Genomic DNA, 19342 nt, shown 5'->3' on the forward strand with positions numbered 1-19342 from the left:
TCTACTACCGCTATCGCTATGCTGCTAGCGTGAGCGCCTAGATGTTTCGAATGTTACCACTCCGCCTTGTTCTTGCTACGTGCACTAGGTAGTTCTTATTGATATGAAACAGCAAAATAAAACAATTCATTCTCAGAGGTCAAAACGCTGTAACAGTCGTGCAGGAAAAAAGAAGAGAGTGAGAGAGTGGAGTGGAGTGGGTAGTGTCAAGACAACTCGGCGTAGCACCAGCTGAACCCCGTTTTATACTTTTCTTTCTTTCCCTTCTCTCTTTCCTTCTTTCTTTCTTTATCTCAAAGGGCAAATTGCATACTACTTCAATCGGTCGTACCATTGCATGAAGAGCACCAGTAGCGTACTTTTTCTTCATCTGCCCTTATAGTTTGCCTTTAGCTTTTAATATTGTCATCCTCCTCCTCCTCCTCCCCCACCCATCCGCCACCTTTTCATCTGTTTCATACGACCGCCTTTCCCTTACTTACGTATCTCGCACATATACACCTCATATACAGCACGCATACAATCCAATACTTCATTAATTACGTGTTGTCACTCGCTCCCTGTTCCTATTTTAAACCTATCCTTTATTGCGATTCCCGTTCTTTCTAGCCACAACCTGAGTGGTTATGAAACGCTCATTAGACGACAATCATTCACACGACTCCAAGAAATTCTGTTCACCGACAGAGAGATCCCCTCAGCAGCAACAACAACAGCAATCTAATTCCGTCACCATGAGCGCCACCGTATTAGATTACGTGCGCGACATCATTCAGGATCTCGACCAACGTCATCTTGATCACTGCCTCAGCAAACAGCTTACTCGTGATACCCTAGGCAACTTGCAACCGGCTGATGCCGAGCTAGCCAGCACGTTGGATGCTGCATTGAAAAGAATAGCCCAGTATCAGCTGATGCTAGAAACAGATAACCTTAGATACCGCATCGCGATACAACAGCAGTATCAGCTGCTGACGGGTGCTCAAGGCGATGATGACAAGAACGCATCTGCAGTATCAAAAAACAATTTGAACAACACCACCCGTAACAATAACGATCAACAGCAATCACCGACGCCTACTACCACAACTACATCAAAACCCGCTACGACTAAATCCGATCAGGAACCAGATCATGCCGATAATAACAACACGACCGCTGCTACTGCTACTACGAAGAAAGTTGCCATGACACCCGAAGATGGCATTTCCACCATCAGAGACTCGTCGTTGCTTGAGAAAATGCAACCCCACAACCGAAGCCCCATGCTCTCTATGCCAACTGCCACTACGCCTACCGGCTATTTTTGTAAATATTTCAAAAATATTTTCTGTAACAACGTTTTGCCAAGGGAGAGGAGGAGTGAGAAAAGACCGCGGGATGTTTTTATTAATAAGAGAATTCCTGTTGTTGCTGTTGTTGTTGTTTTTGTGTGTATAAACACATTACGAACATGACCGTGTGTTGCTGTTGTTGTTGTAGCTGTCACGACCCACTCTGCCTCCGGAACGCCTCCTGCTGGTGCCTCACTGACACCATCGCCCTCCATGACACCGCCCTTTGGAATTGCCGCCTCAACCTCAAACGCATATCCTGTGTTTTTTGGAACACTCTCGTCGCCTCCGCTCATGTCTTTCCCAGCTGCTACCGTTCAAACAAGCGCCGATAACATTGTCTGTCCCGACTGCGTTGTGCAGGCTGTCAAAGTTGCCTCCAATGTCTTTGCCGGCAAATTGGACCAGCGTATCACCTGCAACCACGAACGCTGTGTCTCTGGCCCTGTTCACCCGTCATCGCCCATCAACATGCTCAAGGAGGCTGTCAACGCCATGACCGACCGTCTGCAGCGCCTAGCAGATGAGGCCATGTACGTCTCGCACGAAACTGCCGTCAAAGGAAAACTCGGAGTTCAAGCACGCTGCGACCGCGAAATGAAAGGCGTCTGGCGTGATTTTATCCTCAATCTCAACAGCATGACCCGTAGCCATCTCGAACAAGTCCGTGATATTGCTGATGTCTCCACCGCCATTGCCCGCGGTGATCTCAGCAAAGCCATGACTGTGCCTGTCAAGGGTGAGACGCTTTTATTGAAAAACACATTTAATACTATGGGTAAGTATAAAAAAGCTGCCAGTGAAGCTGAAGAGAAAAAGTTTATTTTAGCTTCGTAACACTAACTTTTCTTAACTTCCAAAAAAAGTCAACCAACTTAATCTTTTTGCATCCGAAGTGTCTCGTGTGGCACACGACGTCGGTACCGAAGGTCGCTTAGGCGCTCAAGCAACCGTTGCTGGCGCTGATGGCATCTGGAAAGAGCTCACGGACAATGTCAACACGATGGCAGCCAATCTTACGAACCAGGTGCGGGACATTGCACAGGTCTCGAAATCTGTCGCACGTGGTGACTTGACCGAGAAAGTTACGGTTGAAGTCAAGGGCGAAATGCTGGATTTGAAAAACACAATTAATACCATGGTCGACCAGGTATGGCAACTCTTCTGCTTGCTCAACAAAAAAAAAAAGTGCCGCAAACACGTGTGTGCTTAATATGAGGGCGGTTGTTTAATAATCGCCGTCATTTCTCTGTCCCTTTGCATGTATGCATTACACATTACAGTTATCTACCTTTGCAACTGAGGTTACGCGTGTGTCACTTGAAGTGGGCACAGATGGCAAACTGGGTGGTCAAGCCATCGTCAAGGATGTGGCTGGTACCTGGAAGGACTTGACAGACAATGTCAACATGATGGCCTTTAAGATCACCGGCCAGGTGCGTGATATTGCCGCAGTCGCCAAGGCCGTAGCAAAGGGTGACTTGAGCAAAAAAGTTACTGCGAATGCCCAAGGAGAAGTGCTCGAACTCAAGGACACAATGAATAAAATGGTTGACCAACTGACTCTGTTTTCGGCTGAAGTCAGGCGTGTGTCGCTCGAAGTCGGCGTCGAGGGTAAGCTTGGCGGACAAGCTGTCGTCAAGGATGTGGGCGGTGCTTGGAAAGATCTGACAGATAATGTGAATACCATGGCTGCCAATCTGACCACCCAAGTGCGATCCATTGCTGGAGTGACCAAGGCCGTTGCGATGGGCGACTTGAGCAAAAAGATTGAAGTGCAAGCACACGGTGAGATCCTGGACTTGAAAAACACCGTGAACGACATGGTGGACCAGCTTAGCGTCTTTTCGACTGAAGTGACGCGTGTTGCACGCGAAGTCGGCACCGATGGTAAACTCGGCGGCCAAGCACATGTACCCAATGTGGGTGGTACCTGGAAGGATTTGACCGATAATGTCAATACTATGACAACCAACCTGACTACACACGTACGAAGTATTGCCGTGGTTACCAAAGCTGTTGCCAACGGCGATCTCAGCAAAAAGGTCATGGTCAACGTCAGCGGCGAAATCTCTGATCTCAAGGACACTGTTAACAACATGGTGGATCAATTGCGTGTGTTTGCATCAGAAGTAACGCGTGTGGCCCGTGAAGTCGGCACTGAAGGCAAACTCGGCGGTGAGGCTATCGTTCCAAGCGTCAGCGGCACATGGAAAGATCTGACCGACAACGTCAATGTGATGGCCGCCAACTTGACAACCCAAGTACGATCCATTGCCCAGGTAACAAAAGCCGTTGCCAAGGGCGATTTGTCGAAAAAGATTGACGTCGAAACACGGGGTGAAATTTTGGATCTTAAAAACACGGTCAATAGTATGGTGGATCAACTGAACGTATTTGCTGCCGAAGTCACACGTGTCGCCAAGGAAGTGGGCACGGATGGCAAATTAGGTGGCCAGGCCATGGTGCCCAATGTCGACGGAACTTGGATGGACCTCACTGATAATGTCAATCAGATGGCCACCAACTTGACAACCCAGGTGCGGTCCATTGCCGAAGTCACCAAGTCAGTGGCAAACGGCGATCTTAGCAAGAAAATTGAAGTCGCGAGTGGCGGCGAGATCCTAGAGCTAAAAAATATTGTCAACAACATGGTGGACCAACTTCGTATATTTGCATCCGAGGTCACGCGTGTCTCTAAGGAAGTCGGCACAGAAGGAAAGCTGGGCGGTCAAGCCGTTGTGCAAGGTGTGGCTGGTACATGGCATGAGCTCACGGCTAACGTCAACATCATGGCAGCCAACCTGACGAACCAAGTACGGTCCATCGCTGAAGTGACTAAAGCCGTGGCATTGGGTGATTTGAGCAAGAAGATTGAAGTCGAAAGTGGCGGCGAGGTGCTCGAACTCAAGAATATTGTCAATAACATGGTCGACCAGCTGCGTATATTCGCCTCTGAGGTAACGCGTGTATCTAAAGAGGTCGGCACTGAAGGCAAGCTTGGTGGTCAGGCTGTTGTTCAAGGCGTAGCCGGCACTTGGCATGAACTTACAGACAACGTCAATATCATGGCTGCCAACCTCACGAACCAAGTGCGATCGATTGCCGAAGTGACCAAGGCCGTAGCGTTGGGTGATCTCAGCAAGAAAATCGACGTTGAGAGTGGAGGGGAGATTCTTGAACTCAAGGATATCGTCAACAACATGGTTGATCAACTGCGTATTTTCGCATCCGAGGTTACGCGTGTCTCCAAGGAAGTAGGCACGGATGGCAAATTGGGTGGCCAGGCCATGGTGCCCAATGTCGACGGTACATGGATGGAACTGACGAACAATGTCAATATCATGGCTGCCAATCTTACGAATCAAGTACGCTCCATTGCCGAGGTGACCAAGGCTGTCGCTTTAGGTGATCTTAGTAAAAAAATTGAGGTCGAAAGTGGTGGAGAAATACTGGAGCTCAAGAACATTGTCAACAACATGGTCGACCAGTTACGAATTTTTGCATCCGAGGTGACGCGTGTCTCCAAAGAGGTCGGCACAGAGGGAAAACTAGGCGGCCAAGCGGTTGTACAAGGCGTTGCAGGAACATGGAATGAACTCACGGACAATGTAAATATCATGGCGGCCAATTTAACCACCCAGGTACGATCCATCGCAGAAGTTACCAAAGCTGTCGCCAGCGGTGATCTCAGCAAAAAGATCGAAGTCGAAACTCGAGGCGAGATCTTGGACTTGAAGAACATTGTGAACGACATGGTGGATCAGTTACGTGTCTTTGCATCTGAAGTTACACGTGTTGCGCGCGAGGTCGGCACCGAAGGCAAGCTCGGCGGTCAAGCTGTAGTGTATGGCGTGGCTGGCACCTGGATGGACTTGACGGTCAATGTGAATACCATGGCAGCCAATTTGACGACCCAAGTGCGATCGATTGCTCAAGTCACCAAAGCAGTTGCTCGCGGCGACTTGTCAGAAAAAATTGATGTTGAAACTCGAGGCGAGATCTTGGACCTTAAAAACACAGTGAACAACATGGTGGACCAATTGCGCGTTTTTGCTTCTGAAGTCACGCGTGTATCCAAAGAAGTCGGCACTGAAGGCAAACTTGGTGGGCAAGCTGTGGTACAAGGTGTCGCAGGCACATGGAAGGACTTGACAGATAATGTCAACTTGATGGCAAGTAATTTGACAACACAAGTACGGTCCATTGCCCAGGTCACGAAAGCTGTCGCGTTGGGTGATCTCAGCAAGAAAATTGACGTTGAGAGTGGAGGAGAGATTCTTGAGCTCAAGGATATCGTCAACAATATGGTGGATCAACTGCGTATTTTCGCATCTGAGGTCACGCGTGTCTCGAAGGAAGTAGGCACGGATGGCAAACTAGGGGGCCAAGCAGTGGTACAAGGTGTAGCCGGCACTTGGTACGAACTCACAAATAACGTCAACATCATGGCCGCAAATCTTACAAATCAAGTACGGTCCATTGCTGAAGTGACCAAGGCTGTTGCTCTAGGTGACTTGAGTAAAAAGATTGAAGTTGAGAGTGGTGGAGAAATCCTGGAGCTCAAGAATATCGTCAACAACATGGTCGACCAGTTACGAATTTTTGCATCCGAAGTCACGCGTGTCTCTAAGGAAGTCGGCACGGATGGCAAATTGGGTGGCCAGGCCAGGGTGCCCAATGTTGACGGTACATGGATGGAACTGACGAACAATGTCAATATCATGGCTGCCAATCTTACGAATCAAGTACGGTCTATTGCCGAGGTGACCAAGGCCGTAGCGTTGGGTGACCTGAGCAAGAAGATCGAGGTGGAAAGTGGCGGTGAGATTTTGGAACTCAAAGACATCGTCAACAACATGGTGGACCAACTCCGTATTTTTGCATCCGAGGTCACGCGTGTCTCCAAAGAAGTCGGCACAGAAGGAAAGTTAGGAGGCCAAGCTGTCGTGCAAGGCGTGGCTGGTACTTGGTACGAACTGACGAACAATGTAAACATCATGGCCGCAAATCTTACCAATCAAGTACGGTCTATTGCCGAGGTGACCAAGGCCGTAGCGTTGGGTGATCTTAGCAAAAAGATTGAAGTCGAAAGTGGTGGCGAGATCCTGGAGCTCAAAAACATTGTCAATAACATGGTCGACCAACTACGTATATTTGCGTCAGAAGTAACGCGAGTGTCCAAAGAAGTCGGTACTGAAGGCAGGCTCGGCGGACAAGCTATTGTCCAAGGTGTTGCTGGTACATGGAACGAACTGACAGATAATGTCAATATCATGGCTGCCAATCTGACAAACCAAGTGCGGTCCATTGCCGAGGTGACCAAAGCTGTGGCAAACGGCGACTTGAGCAAGAAGATCCATGTTGAAGCACGCGGTGAAATTCTAGATCTCAAGAACACTGTCAATGACATGGTGGATCAACTCAGCGTATTCTCAACCGAAGTAACGCGAGTGGCCAGAGAAGTCGGTACTGAAGGCAAATTGGGCGGTCAAGCCATTGTGCAAGGTGTCGCTGGCACATGGAAGGATCTGACGGACAATGTCAACATGATGGCCGGTAATCTAACAACTCAGGTGCGATCTATTGCTGCAGTTACTACGGCTGTTGCTAAGGGCGATTTGTCACGCAAAATCGTTGTAGAAGTACAAGGTGAAATCTTGGAGCTTAAGTAGGTTACTATGTTTTGTTTTGTGTGTGAAGGAGGTCGATCCACGTGTATGAAATGGATTACTAAGAACATTATCACGTCCAAATAGAGATACTGTGAACTCCATGGTAGATCAACTGCGAGTCTTTGCTGCAGAAGTTACGCGTGTCGCTAGAGAAGTCGGTACAGAAGGCATGTTGGGTGGACAAGCAGCGATCATAGGCGTCGACGGCACTTGGAAAGATTTGACCGATAACGTCAACTTGATGGCCAGCAACTTGACGGATCAGCTTCGTGCCATCGCTGCAGTCTGTAAAGCCGTCGCTCAAGGTGACTTGTCCAAAAAAATTGAGGTCGAAGTGCACGGTGAAATTGCCGAGCTCAAGAACACAATCAACACCATGGTGGATCAGCTTAACTCGTTCGCGTTTGAAGTGACGCGTGTGGCACGCGAAGTCGGCACAGAAGGCAACCTTGGTGTCGAAGCACGTGTCAAGGGTGTCGGTGGTGTATGGCTCGAAATCACCAGCAATGTCAACACAATGGCCTCCAACTTGACCACGCAAGTACGCGCGTTTGCCCAGATTTCCGCAGCTGCTGCTGAGAACGACTTTTCACGGATGATCACGGTTGAAGCACAAGGTGAAATGGACGCACTCAAGACCAAGATTAACCAGATGGTAACCTCGTTGCGCGACGCGATTCGCAAGAACGGCCAAGCCAGAGAAGCGGCCGAATTGGCCAACCGCTCCAAAAGTGAGTTCCTGGCCAATATGAGCCACGAAATCCGTACGCCCATGAACGGTATCATTGGCATGACAGGCTTGACGCTGGAAACCGAGCTGACGCGACAACAGCGTGAAAATCTCATGATCGTGTCAAGTTTGGCAAACACGCTGCTCACCATTATTGACGCGATTCTCGATATCTCCAAAATTGAAGCGGGTCGAATGACGGTAGAAACGATTCCGTTCTCACTCCGGTCGGCTATATTTAGCGTGCTCAAGACTTTGGCAGTCAAGGCTAACCAAAAGAAGCTGGATCTGATTAACAACGTGGACAAGGCTATCCCTGACCAGCTTATCGGCGATCCGCTCCGCCTTCGCCAAGTAATTACCAATCTCATCGGTAATGCCGTCAAATTTACGACAGAGGGTGAGGTGGCACTCGAGACCAAAGTGGTGGAAATGGAGGGCGATTACGTAAAGCTTCAATTATGCGTTAGTGACACGGGTATTGGTATACACGAGGACAAGTTGCACATTATTTTCGATACGTTCTGCCAAGCAGACGGCAGTACCACGTAAGTTTAAGTGTCACTAAAGTTGATGAACTTAAACCTGTATTGGCAAAAGAATGAATCTAATTGAAACTGATGTATAGGCGAGAATATGGTGGCACTGGCCTCGGCTTATCTATTTCCAAACATCTGGTGGAACTTATGGGCGGCGATCTATGGGTGGAATCCATGTATGGCCGAGGCTCACAATTCTACTTTACCATCAAGCTGCGTCGCATAGGTGTGAGTGACAAGGAAGCGATAGGCAAAATGGCGCGGTACCAAGGACGACGCATTCTCTACGTAGACAGCATGAAAGACAACACGGGTGTGATTCGAAAGATCGAGCAGCTCGGATTGACGGCTTTCCGTGTCGGTAGCATCGAGGAAGCCACTGAACTTGCCAACAAGTATTCAAACCGAAGCAAGGTCGCGCCATTCTTTGACACGGTTGTTATCGACAAGATGACTCAAGCAGAAAAGGTCCGCGAAATCATGCCGTTACGTTATACCCCCCTTGTCCTCATTGCTCCCGAAATCCACATGCTCAACATGAAGCTGTGCATCGACCTTGGCATTACAGCATACATTAATTCACCACGCAACCTTGCAGAGCTTATGGATGCACTATCACCAGCGCTCGAAAGTCATGCCGCGTTACCGAGCGACTCTGGCAAAATCCAACCTCTCCAGATCCTCATTGCCGAAGATAATGTGGTCAACCAAAAGCTCGCCCTGCGTATTCTGCAAAAGTTTGGCCACGATGTCAAGATTGTATCAAATGGCAAACTTGCGGTCGAGGCATTCGAGAGCCAGCGGTTCGATATGATCTTCATGGACGTGCAGATGCCTGTTATGGGTGGATTTGAAGCGACACAAAGTATACGACGTATCGAAAGCGAATCTGGTACCGATGCGCGTATCCCAATTATTGCCTTGACGGCACACGCCATGATTGGTGATAGAGAGAAATGTCTGGATGCGGGAATGGTACGATCATAAAAAAAATAGTACAGCGATACACGTCCATCTCATTTTCTACTGTGCTAATTATCTATTTTCTCTGCTTTCGTTTATTTTCAGGATGAATATGTCACCAAACCATTGCGCATGCCCGAGTTGATAGCAGCAATCAAAAAATTTGCACCGTATTCTGCACATGTCATTACAGATTCACCTCACCAGCAGCAATAATAATAAAACAAAACCTAAAATAAAACCTGCTGGGTCTGGTCACCGAGCAGATGTGTACATATACTATACTATAATCAAAGTCAGTGTGTGTGTGTGTGTGTGTAAGCGTGTGTAAAACGCCCAAAATATACCTAATACCGTACAATCGGTAACGCGACATTTTCATGCATGCAGTCCATCGTGGCCAGTGCTTGCCCCTCATAACCAATGGGGTTGTTTTTATGCAATAATGTCAACGGATGCAGACAAATATTTAATTCTTCAATATAGTGTACATGTAAACAAAGATGCTGCAAGTCAAATCTACCGCGTCACGGTGCATCTGGGATCTGGGTAACTAAGTGTAATTTAAGGTGTGCAAACCAAAGACAAAAGACGGACATCGTTGCTAAAATATCAACTGAGAGTTTTCTGCGCATTATCGCACATTACATACTAGTGGTGCCCCATCATATCGCACCACTCATTTTGCTGTAAGCATTATGTGCAGATTGCATATTGGATGTTCTTAATAGCAGTCTTAGTATTAGTCGTGTATTAACATGTGCCTCCTCCTTTACTTTGTCTTTCTTGTTGCTGGGAGCTATTTAGTAGCAAAAGTGCTTCACCTTCTCCTGATCTGAATATCAATATGCATTGTGCTGCTGTTGGCATGAGATATGCTTCCAATAGCGTCCTTCTGTCTGTGCATATATGATACACAGTTCAGTTTTGTGCTGCTATCATATACTATCATATACTACGTAGCAATTATTAAATCAAATTGATCGCTGTCAATATATATTGTGATGATATTTATATATTTCCATTTATGCTGCTGTTTTACACTTCAATAATGATTTGAACTATAGATAACTTTCACATTCCATTTGTATATTGTATTATCCCTGCTACCAGGAGTTGTCTACATACAGTAATGTCAGGAGTAATAAAACCAGAAGGAAACAATTATACATATGTACTGATGAACTAAGTCCCCGCTTTTTCCTTTGTGAGAAAACAGATTTGAACTAAAGCAAAAACGCACGGCTGCATCCTGTCGCATGGACGCTGTGTTAATCTCATGTTACTTATCAGCGTAATAGGAGCAATGCGTGCTCGATAAAAGAGAGAAGCAGATAATTGTACATCCTGGCGCATGAACCAAATTAACGCTGTGGACTGGTATGTGTATGTATGTTTCTAATGTACATATCTTAAAATCGTAAGTGTAGCAGAAGAGTCTATTACTCGTGGAGGATGTAGTACGCTGTACGCAGCACGCGGTGTACTTGTTGCCAGTAAAGTGGCAACAAGCTCAACAACAGGAGAGCACAAAACTGTGCCACTCACTAAAGTGGCTAATATAATAATTTCACAAAAGGGTAGGATGGCCGAAAGTCAGTGTAAACAGAATATGGCTGGAGAAAGCGACAGGAACTTCTATTTGAAACGGCCCCGTTCGGCTCAAAAAACACCGTCTCCGATTCCAGGCTATTTAAATTACCTCCACCGTAAGTACTACGCTTTTCTTGATATGAGAAAAAGTGGCGTCGGAAGAAGCGTTACTGTTGTTGTGCAACGTTTTGCTTATTAAGCTACAAGTGGGCTAGCCGCTCTCAGTGCCCTTTTCATTTCGTATGACAACAAATGATCTGTTAACGTAAGGAACCCTTGTCTCCTTGCTTCTTTCTTCGTTAGCCCTCTCCAGCTCACCAGAAAGAATTCGACGACTAACGTGTACTACATTAAGGGCTTGAAATCCGAATTAGGCAAATGTTCCCACACATTTCCATGTTCTTGAGCTATTCCACAACTGGGGCCCACCAGGTAACGTGGCAATCGGCGTATGCTTTTATTTTTAAAAGCTGTGATGTAACATTGGCGAGTACAGTACCACTTTTTACACGAATATGGGTTATACAAAAAGATACAGGTACAGCATACAGCAATTCTCGTGTGTACCCAATGCCATGTACTTTGCTACTGCTGCTGCTTCAGCTGTGTCGCTCTGTCCATATTATATTAAATGCTGTTAAAGTACATACCATCGATATATTGCATGCATTTTGCATGGTGGTCTGTGGTCTTCGCACGAGTTGGAAGCATCATTGAGATGGTATGCGGAAGCAACACTAGGTGGGAATGATAATGACTAGTGATGCTGCTGCATATTATACATAACGCGAAAGGGTCGAGAGATGAAGCATAGAACAAAAGGAAAATGATGAACAAAATAGTTAATACTATTGCTACGAATAGAAGAAGAAGATAATTTTGGGTGCAAAGACGATCTACATGCTCTAGCACGGAATAGGGAACTGCAGGATAACCCGTTATGCAGGGTGAGATTGCATAGTATTTTTAATTTTAGAAAAGTTGGGGCAAGTTCTCTTGGGTTTCATCGTCCGTACGTAGCATAGAAGGATGGCACCGCCAATTTGTGCTTATTTCTACAACAAGAAGGCAAATGCGAGATGGTGCCAGCTACGTACTATGTTTGTGGCCAATGCGTACGACGTGTCTATGACATATACTAAAGAGAGCGAAAAACTACCACCAACACAACACGATAACAAGTTCTTTGCGGGAGATGTAGATTACATGTGATTAAACAATCCAAGATTCGAAGAATTGTGACACAAGCGCCTATGTTCCGCAAAAAAAGCGGGTGCGGTTCCGCCGCCACGTTGAATATAAGCAAGGCCGACCGGCTGTCTCTCCAAACATGGTAAGACCTCTTTGTTGACCTTGCTTTTTTTTCTTGGGTCAGAGAAACACTTCTCCTCCTCATCTCCCTATGAGTAAACACACCATATGAATTACATATCAAAAGGGAAGGAGAAGAGGCATGCATCCAAAGTTTGTTCTATATGTCCTCCTCCCCTCCTTATTTTTTTCCAATTCCTCAGGGTTTATTTTGCTTTTGCTAAGGACAATGTATATTCTCAGTTAACACAGCTACTACGACAATACCAGCACCAGCATTAGTAATAAATAGAGAGAGAGAGCCAAGTAAATTTTCTTTCGGGCTATACGACGGGCCTGTCGCTAGATCAGGTAAAATCTTAAAAAGCTTAATTTACTTCTGTTTGACGTGATCGTCTCTACATGGTACATACTGCGCTATATACATCTATCCCATCTTTATGCCAAGCGTTACATTAGCCACTGTTGCACTACTGCTGTGGCGTCCTTACACCATACCTCTGTTTCTTGCTACCATCTCCCACCCCCCAAGCTATTCAAACCCTCCCCTTCTATACTGGTTTTTTTTGGATGTCCTTCTAAATTGAATTGTCTGGCGCTGCTATATAAAAAGGCGTATCTAGCAATGACATGTTTGGAAAAAAAGAACTCCCCACCTGCTCTATCATCACTTCTTGTTGCTGTGTAGTTTAGTAAAAGCTCAATTCGACTGTTCACCAATCTATATATCATTGCTATTCTATTATTACACATTGTTTACGTTCATGGAGCCATCGTCTTATGGCATCTTGTCTCCAAAGCCTAGCAACTCACGTCAATTATTAATGCGATTGGACGCCGTTGAAAACGAACTTGGATTCCTTTTGGGCGAGTGTGCAACCATCCACGTCATGATCCACTCGAGGCGCAACGTCTTCCGCATAAGTGCCCCGACACAGTCGAGATCTGCCGACATTCAGCGCGAGATCCTCATTGACTACGACGATCTGTTCTTCAAGGTGAAGCAGCTGGAACGCAAACTCGAAAGGCTCGAAACGGAACTCAAGGCTACACAACAGGAACAACAGCTGCAGCAGCAATGGTGGCTCAACTAGGCGACAAATACCTTATGCTCTTCCTCTTATTATCTCTTATTCTTATTTAATAAGCAACATTATCTGTCTTCTTTCTCTCTTTTGCGCTGGCGTTCTTGTAGGGTGTATATATAATATATAGTATAGTTTTAGTATAGCTTAGCAGTATGCATTTCCACCCCCTCTTATATCATGTAACCACTCTTCACCATTTATCGTGTTATTTTATATATATATCATATGTAGATATACTGTTTACTCTCTCTCTCTCTCTCTCTCTCTGTCTCTCTCTCTGTCTCTCTCTCCTGTGTAAATTTTTATGGCAATACAACAATAAGGATCAAGTTAAACAAGCTTCCGAAGCATGCATGTGAATTTGCTGCTGTGGCAATTATTTGCCCCGGTCGTCTCTGCCCATTTTCTGACTCCGTAGGAGAAACAACAACAAGCGCCTTTCTTACTTTACTCCACAAAAAAACAAACCTTCCCCCACTCCCCACTCTCTTCTTTCGCCGTACTGGGCTTGTTTTTTTGAATCAACATGTTGAGACTCTTGCAATCTACCTCGTCCGCGGCAGTACGTATAGCTGATCTAGAGCTGTCTTCTTTTGTGCTTGGAAATGCCTTAGTAACACTTGTAACTAAATTCCTGTTATCTCTATTTTGATAGTCGCGCGCTGCCAGTACGTCGTCATATACTGCTTTCCGTTTTTTCGCATTTGACAGCATCCTACTCTAGAATCATACTAACACGCTATACCTTTAGGCTCCTCAACTGGCCGTATGGCTATCCGTGGTCTTCACCAGTCCAAGCCCGCAATGCAGGTCATGGCCACTAACCCTCTTCGTGCACAGGAAGCCACTGTAAGCGCTGCCATTCCTTTTGAGCAGAGTATGACGCGTACTGTCAAAATATAAATATTCAAAACATGAATTGCTTTTTCCTCTCTGTTATAGGGCTCTATTGCTAGCAAGTACCCCGTGATCGATCACGAATATGACGCTGTTGTTGTGGGGGCTGGTGGTGCTGGTCTCCGTGCAGCTTTCGGTCTTGCCGAAGCTGGTTTCAACACGGCATGTATCACCAAGCTCTTCCCCACGCGTTCCCACACTGTTGCTGCTCAGGTAACGAAAACGAAAGAACATGTGATAGGCAGGAAGAGGGGGAGAAGGGGGAAAAAGGTACACAAGCTCGTGGTGGTGGTGATATGATCAATTAACGTCGTGTTTGTCTAAAATGCATAGGGTGGTATCAACGCAGCTTTGGGCAACATGACCGAGGACGACTGGAGATGGCACATGTACGATACTGTCAAGGGTTCGGATTGGCTTGGTGACCAGGATGCTATTCACTACATGTGTCGTGAGGCTCCTCACACTGTCATTGAATTGGAACACTATGGTGTGCCTTTCTCCCGTACTGAAGAGGGTAAGATCTACCAGCGTGCTTTCGGTGGTCAGAGTTTGAAGTACGGTAAGGGCGGTCAGGCCTACCGTTGCGCCGCCGTCGCTGATCGTACCGGTCACGCCATTCTTCACACCTTGTACGGCCAGTCGTTGCGCCACAACACCAACTACTTTATCGAATACTTTGCCCTGGACTTGATCATGGAAGATGGTGAGTGCAAGGGTGTCGTCGCTCTCAACATGGAAGACGGTACCATCCATCGTTTCCGCTCGCACAAGACCGTCTTGGCCACCGGCGGTTACGGTCGTGCCTACTTCTCGTGTACCTCTGCCCACACCTGTACTGGTGACGGTAACGCCATGGTGGCCCGTGCTGGTCTTCCTCTCCAGGATCTTGAATTCGTACAGTTCCATCCTACTGGTATCTACGGTGCCGGTTGTTTGATCACTGAAGGTTCGCGTGGTGAAGGTGGTATCTTGATCAACTCTGCTGGTGAGCGTTTCATGGAGCGTTATGCCCCTACTGCCAAGGATTTGGCTTCGCGTGATGTCGTCTCGCGTGCCATGACCGTCGAAATCAAGGAAGGCCGTGGTGTTGGTGAGGATAAGGATCACATCTTCTTGCAGTTGCACCACTTGCCTGCTGAAGTCTTGAAGGAGCGTCTGCCGGGTATTTCCGAAACCGCCGCCATTTTTGCTGGTGTTGATGTCACCAAGGAGCCCATCCCTGTGTTGCCTACTGTCCACTACAACATGGGTGGTATCCCTACCCGCTACACTGGTGAGGTTATCAAGGTCAACGAGAAGGGTGAAGATGAGGTTGTCCCTGGCCTCTATGCTGCTGGTGAGGCTGCCTCCGTCTCTGTCCACGGTGCTAACCGTCTCGGTGCCAATTCGCTCTTGGATATCGTTGTCTTTGGCCGTGCTGTTGCCCATCACGTCGCCGAGACCTTGGAGCCCGGCACCCCCTTGAAGCCTTTCGCTGCTGATGCTGGTGCTGACACCATTGCCAACTTGGACAAGTTGAGAAATTCCGACGGTAACAAGACCACTGCTGAGATTCGTTTGGCTATGCAGAAGACCATGCAGGCTGATGCCGCTGTCTTCCGTACCCAGGAGACTTTGGATCAAGGTATGCAATTTTGCTTCGTATATCATTTGCATGGATGTCAGACAGGGCGTTTATCCATGGTACTAACTCTATGGGACTTGGTAATTATAACTACTAGGTGTTGTGAAGATCGACCAGGTCTGGAAGTCGTTCGCCGACGTCAAGGTCACTGACCGTGGCATGATCTGGAACACTGATTTGACCGAGACTCTTGAATTGCAAAATCTGTTGACTTGTGCCTCACAAACCATGCACTCTGCTGCTGTCCGCACTGAATCCCGCGGTGCTCACGCCCGTGATGACACTCCTGACGTAAGACATGTCCCTTTGTTTTTAATTCATACGAGGAGGTCTGTTTAACTAACTTAAATATTGACTTATATTCCTTAGCGTGATGATGAAAACTGGATGAAGCATACCCTCTCATGGCAAGACCAGGAAACCGGTGAAGTTAAGCTTAGCTACCGTGCTGTCGAAGCTAACACCCTCGATGAGAGCGAGTGCAAGCCCGTTCCACCATTCGCTCGTGTTTACTAAACAACATAAAGGCATCGTTCTATAAAAATTTGTTTTTCTTTTCTTTCTTCAACTAAAATATTAAAAAAAGGCACTGCATTGATGTTGCGGCAATTACAAAAACGGCATTTCTTATCTATTGTTACACCAGTGGGCTATACTTTTAGCCTGACAACCGAGATTTTCCATGCATGGACGTGAGTGTGTGGCACAAGATTATTAATGCAATCGCTGGTTTCAAGCAAGTACAATGTTTGAGTATAGATGTAATAAGCTGGTCAAAACGGTGTGTGATAGCCGCTGTATGAAAGAAAAGCTTTAAGGTTCATAAGAGAAGCCTGCGCTGTATAGTTCCCGTTTGTGATTTTTGTTCTCGGACATGTATTATACGTCACTAGGAACTCGACCAGGATGAAGTGCATTATTTTTCAAATTGTTGTGGATCGATCCACCTATGTCAACAGTACATACCAATAGCATAACAGCCGTATACGGATCGTTCTGATATCGATGCACATATGTCATATAACATTGATAGATGCAGTTACTTTTTCTTGCTTTATCTGTTCTTTTTTGATTTATTTCGTATTGTTAATCATGCGCTATATTATGATTCTGAATTATCTTATAGAACCGAGTAGCTGTATGAATAGCGACAACAACATCAGTATGCGCGACACCTATATCTTGCTTTTCTTCCTTAATTTACTTTTTGTTGTACCATTTGTTTTTGTCAAAGCGAAATGTCCAAAGCGTTTTAATGTTGATTTATATACTGCTTCACTGTTTCAATAGTAAAAGAAAAACAGCGTTCCATATCGGTTCTTAACATGGTCTATTTACTCGATATCCAAACACCTACTCATAATGACAACGCGTACGATGAAGAATTATGCATATTTATCTCTTAAATTTTGACACAGCTAAATATCATGCGTGATCTCAGCCATGGTCAAGGCATATTGAGGACGACGTGTATGTAAGTACCTTTGGAATACCTTTAAGAACGAGCTATAAAAATGGTCAAAAGAACTGCGTGTATGTGTCTGAAGAATGTGCCGATCGTTTATACTAACTTCGTTTCTCATTTATTTGACAGGTCTCTGCTCTCTCTCTTCTCCTCCAAGCAAAGCAACAAATTGCATATTTAGGCAAAAGAAAACTTTGGCACTGGCAGAAAGAAATGCGCGAAGGATGATGGAGAGTCCTGGGGATGACGTGTCAAACGTGCGTAGCATGTTCAGCAGGGTGACAAGTAAAGAATCATGACCATGACATGTATAGTATGACAACTTTAATTAATGTTCCTTTTTCTCGTCTTCTTCCCAGAATTTTTTGGTCGTGCCTTCAGTGCTGCTCCCCTCTCCAACGCAACGAAGCGGCAGCGGTTAGTGTATCTGGAAAGGATCTCATGTCTGTGGTTGCGTGTCTGGAAAAATGAAAGATGTTTGCCGGGACGTGTCAAAAGTGTGTATGTCGTGTGCGTAGCTGCTCATGGTTCTTTGTATTTCTATTTGTGGCAGGCTCTGTGGTGGGCTGTTTATCTGATTTTGTATTGGATCTTTTCTTTTTCAAAGGAACAAAAGAAATGTAAGCATAATTGAATCGAATTTGTGTTGGAGGAGGATCCTGGTATGATATCGTGGCAAAAAATAAATAGGTAGCTGCTCTTTGAATAACCCAAGCATTTCTGCCTTCGCTGCTCTACTCGGTACCCGGCTTCCCCACATCTCGTTGTATGACATCCAAAAGACACAAATCGCCGTTAGTTACTTGAAATTTTGGATGAGCCTAATCCTATTAACTAAACCCTAAATAAGCGTGATCCTGGTTTATGTGCGTGGGTAGTGTAAGTACAGCTCCTCATGATGTTCACCCTCGGTATGTCAGTAGTGTACAGACACCTCCACGCTGGTCTTTATGTATTGCCCTGCTATCAACTCACTCCATTGAGTCCACCATGTCATCAGGTCATCCACATGACTAAAACTGCTGCAACAAGAAGCCAATCTGTCAACAACATATATCCGTCTGCCTCAATGGTAGCATGTAAACATGTGCACTTATAATGACAACTTTTTCCTTAGCCTACTTGATCCGTGAAACACCAAGATGAGTCGGCGCAATATGTTTGTGCGCTTGACATACATATTGGGATCACAGAATACTTACAGCTCTCGAGACAAGCACAGGTGGTGTCGATGACCACCTGTGCTGAAAAGCCATGGGAGTGCGTAGACGACCATCTAGCGAGATTGAGATATATAATTCGTTGAAACCGATGAGAAGGCCGCGGTCTATAAGATTGTTTCTTGGTTGTATCATAAGTCTGTATATAAATTTCCCTCTAAGAACAGAAACAAATTTACGTCTCTTGCTATAGACAGGCAATGGCTTACCCAGAATTGGATGACCCGAGCTTTTTACCCATTTCACAGCGTTGGAATTGAACTCTCGCGATATCGTCCCCATTTGGCGTTTTCGCGACGTTTTCAGACGAGATCACTGGTACACGAGGACAAGATATGGCCATGTCCACTGAGGCTTGCCCGTTTGGTGAGCTCCCCCCGCTAGAAGTTGACGACCGTCTTACTAGAAAATTGACAAAAGAATCAATTTGTTACCCCTTATCATCCATCAAAGGAATGATGTATCGTACTTTTGAAGAATACAGACCGCTCAATCGATACTGTCCTGGGTAGCCAATATATTTGAAAATTAGGAAAAGTGCAATACAATTAGCGACGGTAAGATGCTGTACAAACTCATTTTGAACTGAAACAAAGCAAAAAGGCTTTTTAATTCTTTTGAAGAAACTTAGTCATTGATATTATGATTTGTATTTGTATACGTAGTAGCTTTATACGGCAAAACATCGGTAGGTGGTCCGAAGCTTGAGAGCCATCATATCGTACTGTCCGAAGTTTTCGTGGGCCAACTAATTACAGTCATTATTATGTTCCATGCCATATGTGGACGACAAGTAAAAGGTATACCGCGGAAGCTAACTTTATCGTAACTGTATGGACAAGCAGGGTTACGGAGAAAGAGTAATAAAGAAAAGCGTTGCTGTACATATGTCGAACTGCC

The 19342-nt window shown here is 45.9% G+C and overlaps 3 protein-coding genes across 3 annotated transcripts; all 3 read left to right on the top strand.

Annotated features, from left to right (window-relative positions):
• Positions 1-626: 626 nt before the first annotated feature.
• Positions 627-9457, top strand: BDB00DRAFT_868740 (uncharacterized protein; the record flags this gene model as incomplete). Its single annotated transcript, XM_053126504.1, has 7 exons — positions 627-1308; positions 1483-2112; positions 2201-2484; positions 2618-7005; positions 7094-8287; positions 8368-9253; positions 9347-9457. 7 exons carry the CDS (start codon positions 627-629, stop codon positions 9455-9457), a joined length of 8175 nt encoding a protein of 2724 aa, XP_052983566.1.
• A 3452-nt stretch (positions 9458-12909) lies between these two features.
• On the top strand, positions 12910-13239 carry BDB00DRAFT_785014 (uncharacterized protein; the record flags this gene model as incomplete). Its single annotated transcript, XM_053120510.1, has 1 exon — positions 12910-13239. The coding sequence occupies one exon, from the start codon at positions 12910-12912 to the stop codon at positions 13237-13239; it is 330 nt and encodes a 109-aa protein (XP_052983567.1).
• A 251-nt stretch (positions 13240-13490) lies between these two features.
• BDB00DRAFT_805881 (succinate dehydrogenase flavoprotein subunit 1) lies at positions 13491-16382 on the top strand. Its single transcript, XM_053122222.1, has 7 exons — positions 13491-13795; positions 13889-13901; positions 13985-14082; positions 14176-14343; positions 14464-15757; positions 15855-16048; positions 16127-16382. The coding sequence occupies exons 1-7, from the start codon at positions 13760-13762 to the stop codon at positions 16271-16273; spliced, it is 1950 nt and encodes a 649-aa protein (XP_052983568.1). The 5' UTR covers positions 13491-13759; the 3' UTR covers positions 16274-16382.
• The last annotated feature ends 2960 nt before the right edge of the window (positions 16383-19342 follow it).

The sequence above is a fragment of the Zychaea mexicana genome, assembly GCF_025766255.1.
Source record: "Zychaea mexicana strain RSA 1403 chromosome Unknown BDB00scaffold_10, whole genome shotgun sequence".
Taxonomy (NCBI): Eukaryota; Fungi; Mucoromycota; class Mucoromycetes; order Mucorales; family Lichtheimiaceae; genus Zychaea; species Zychaea mexicana.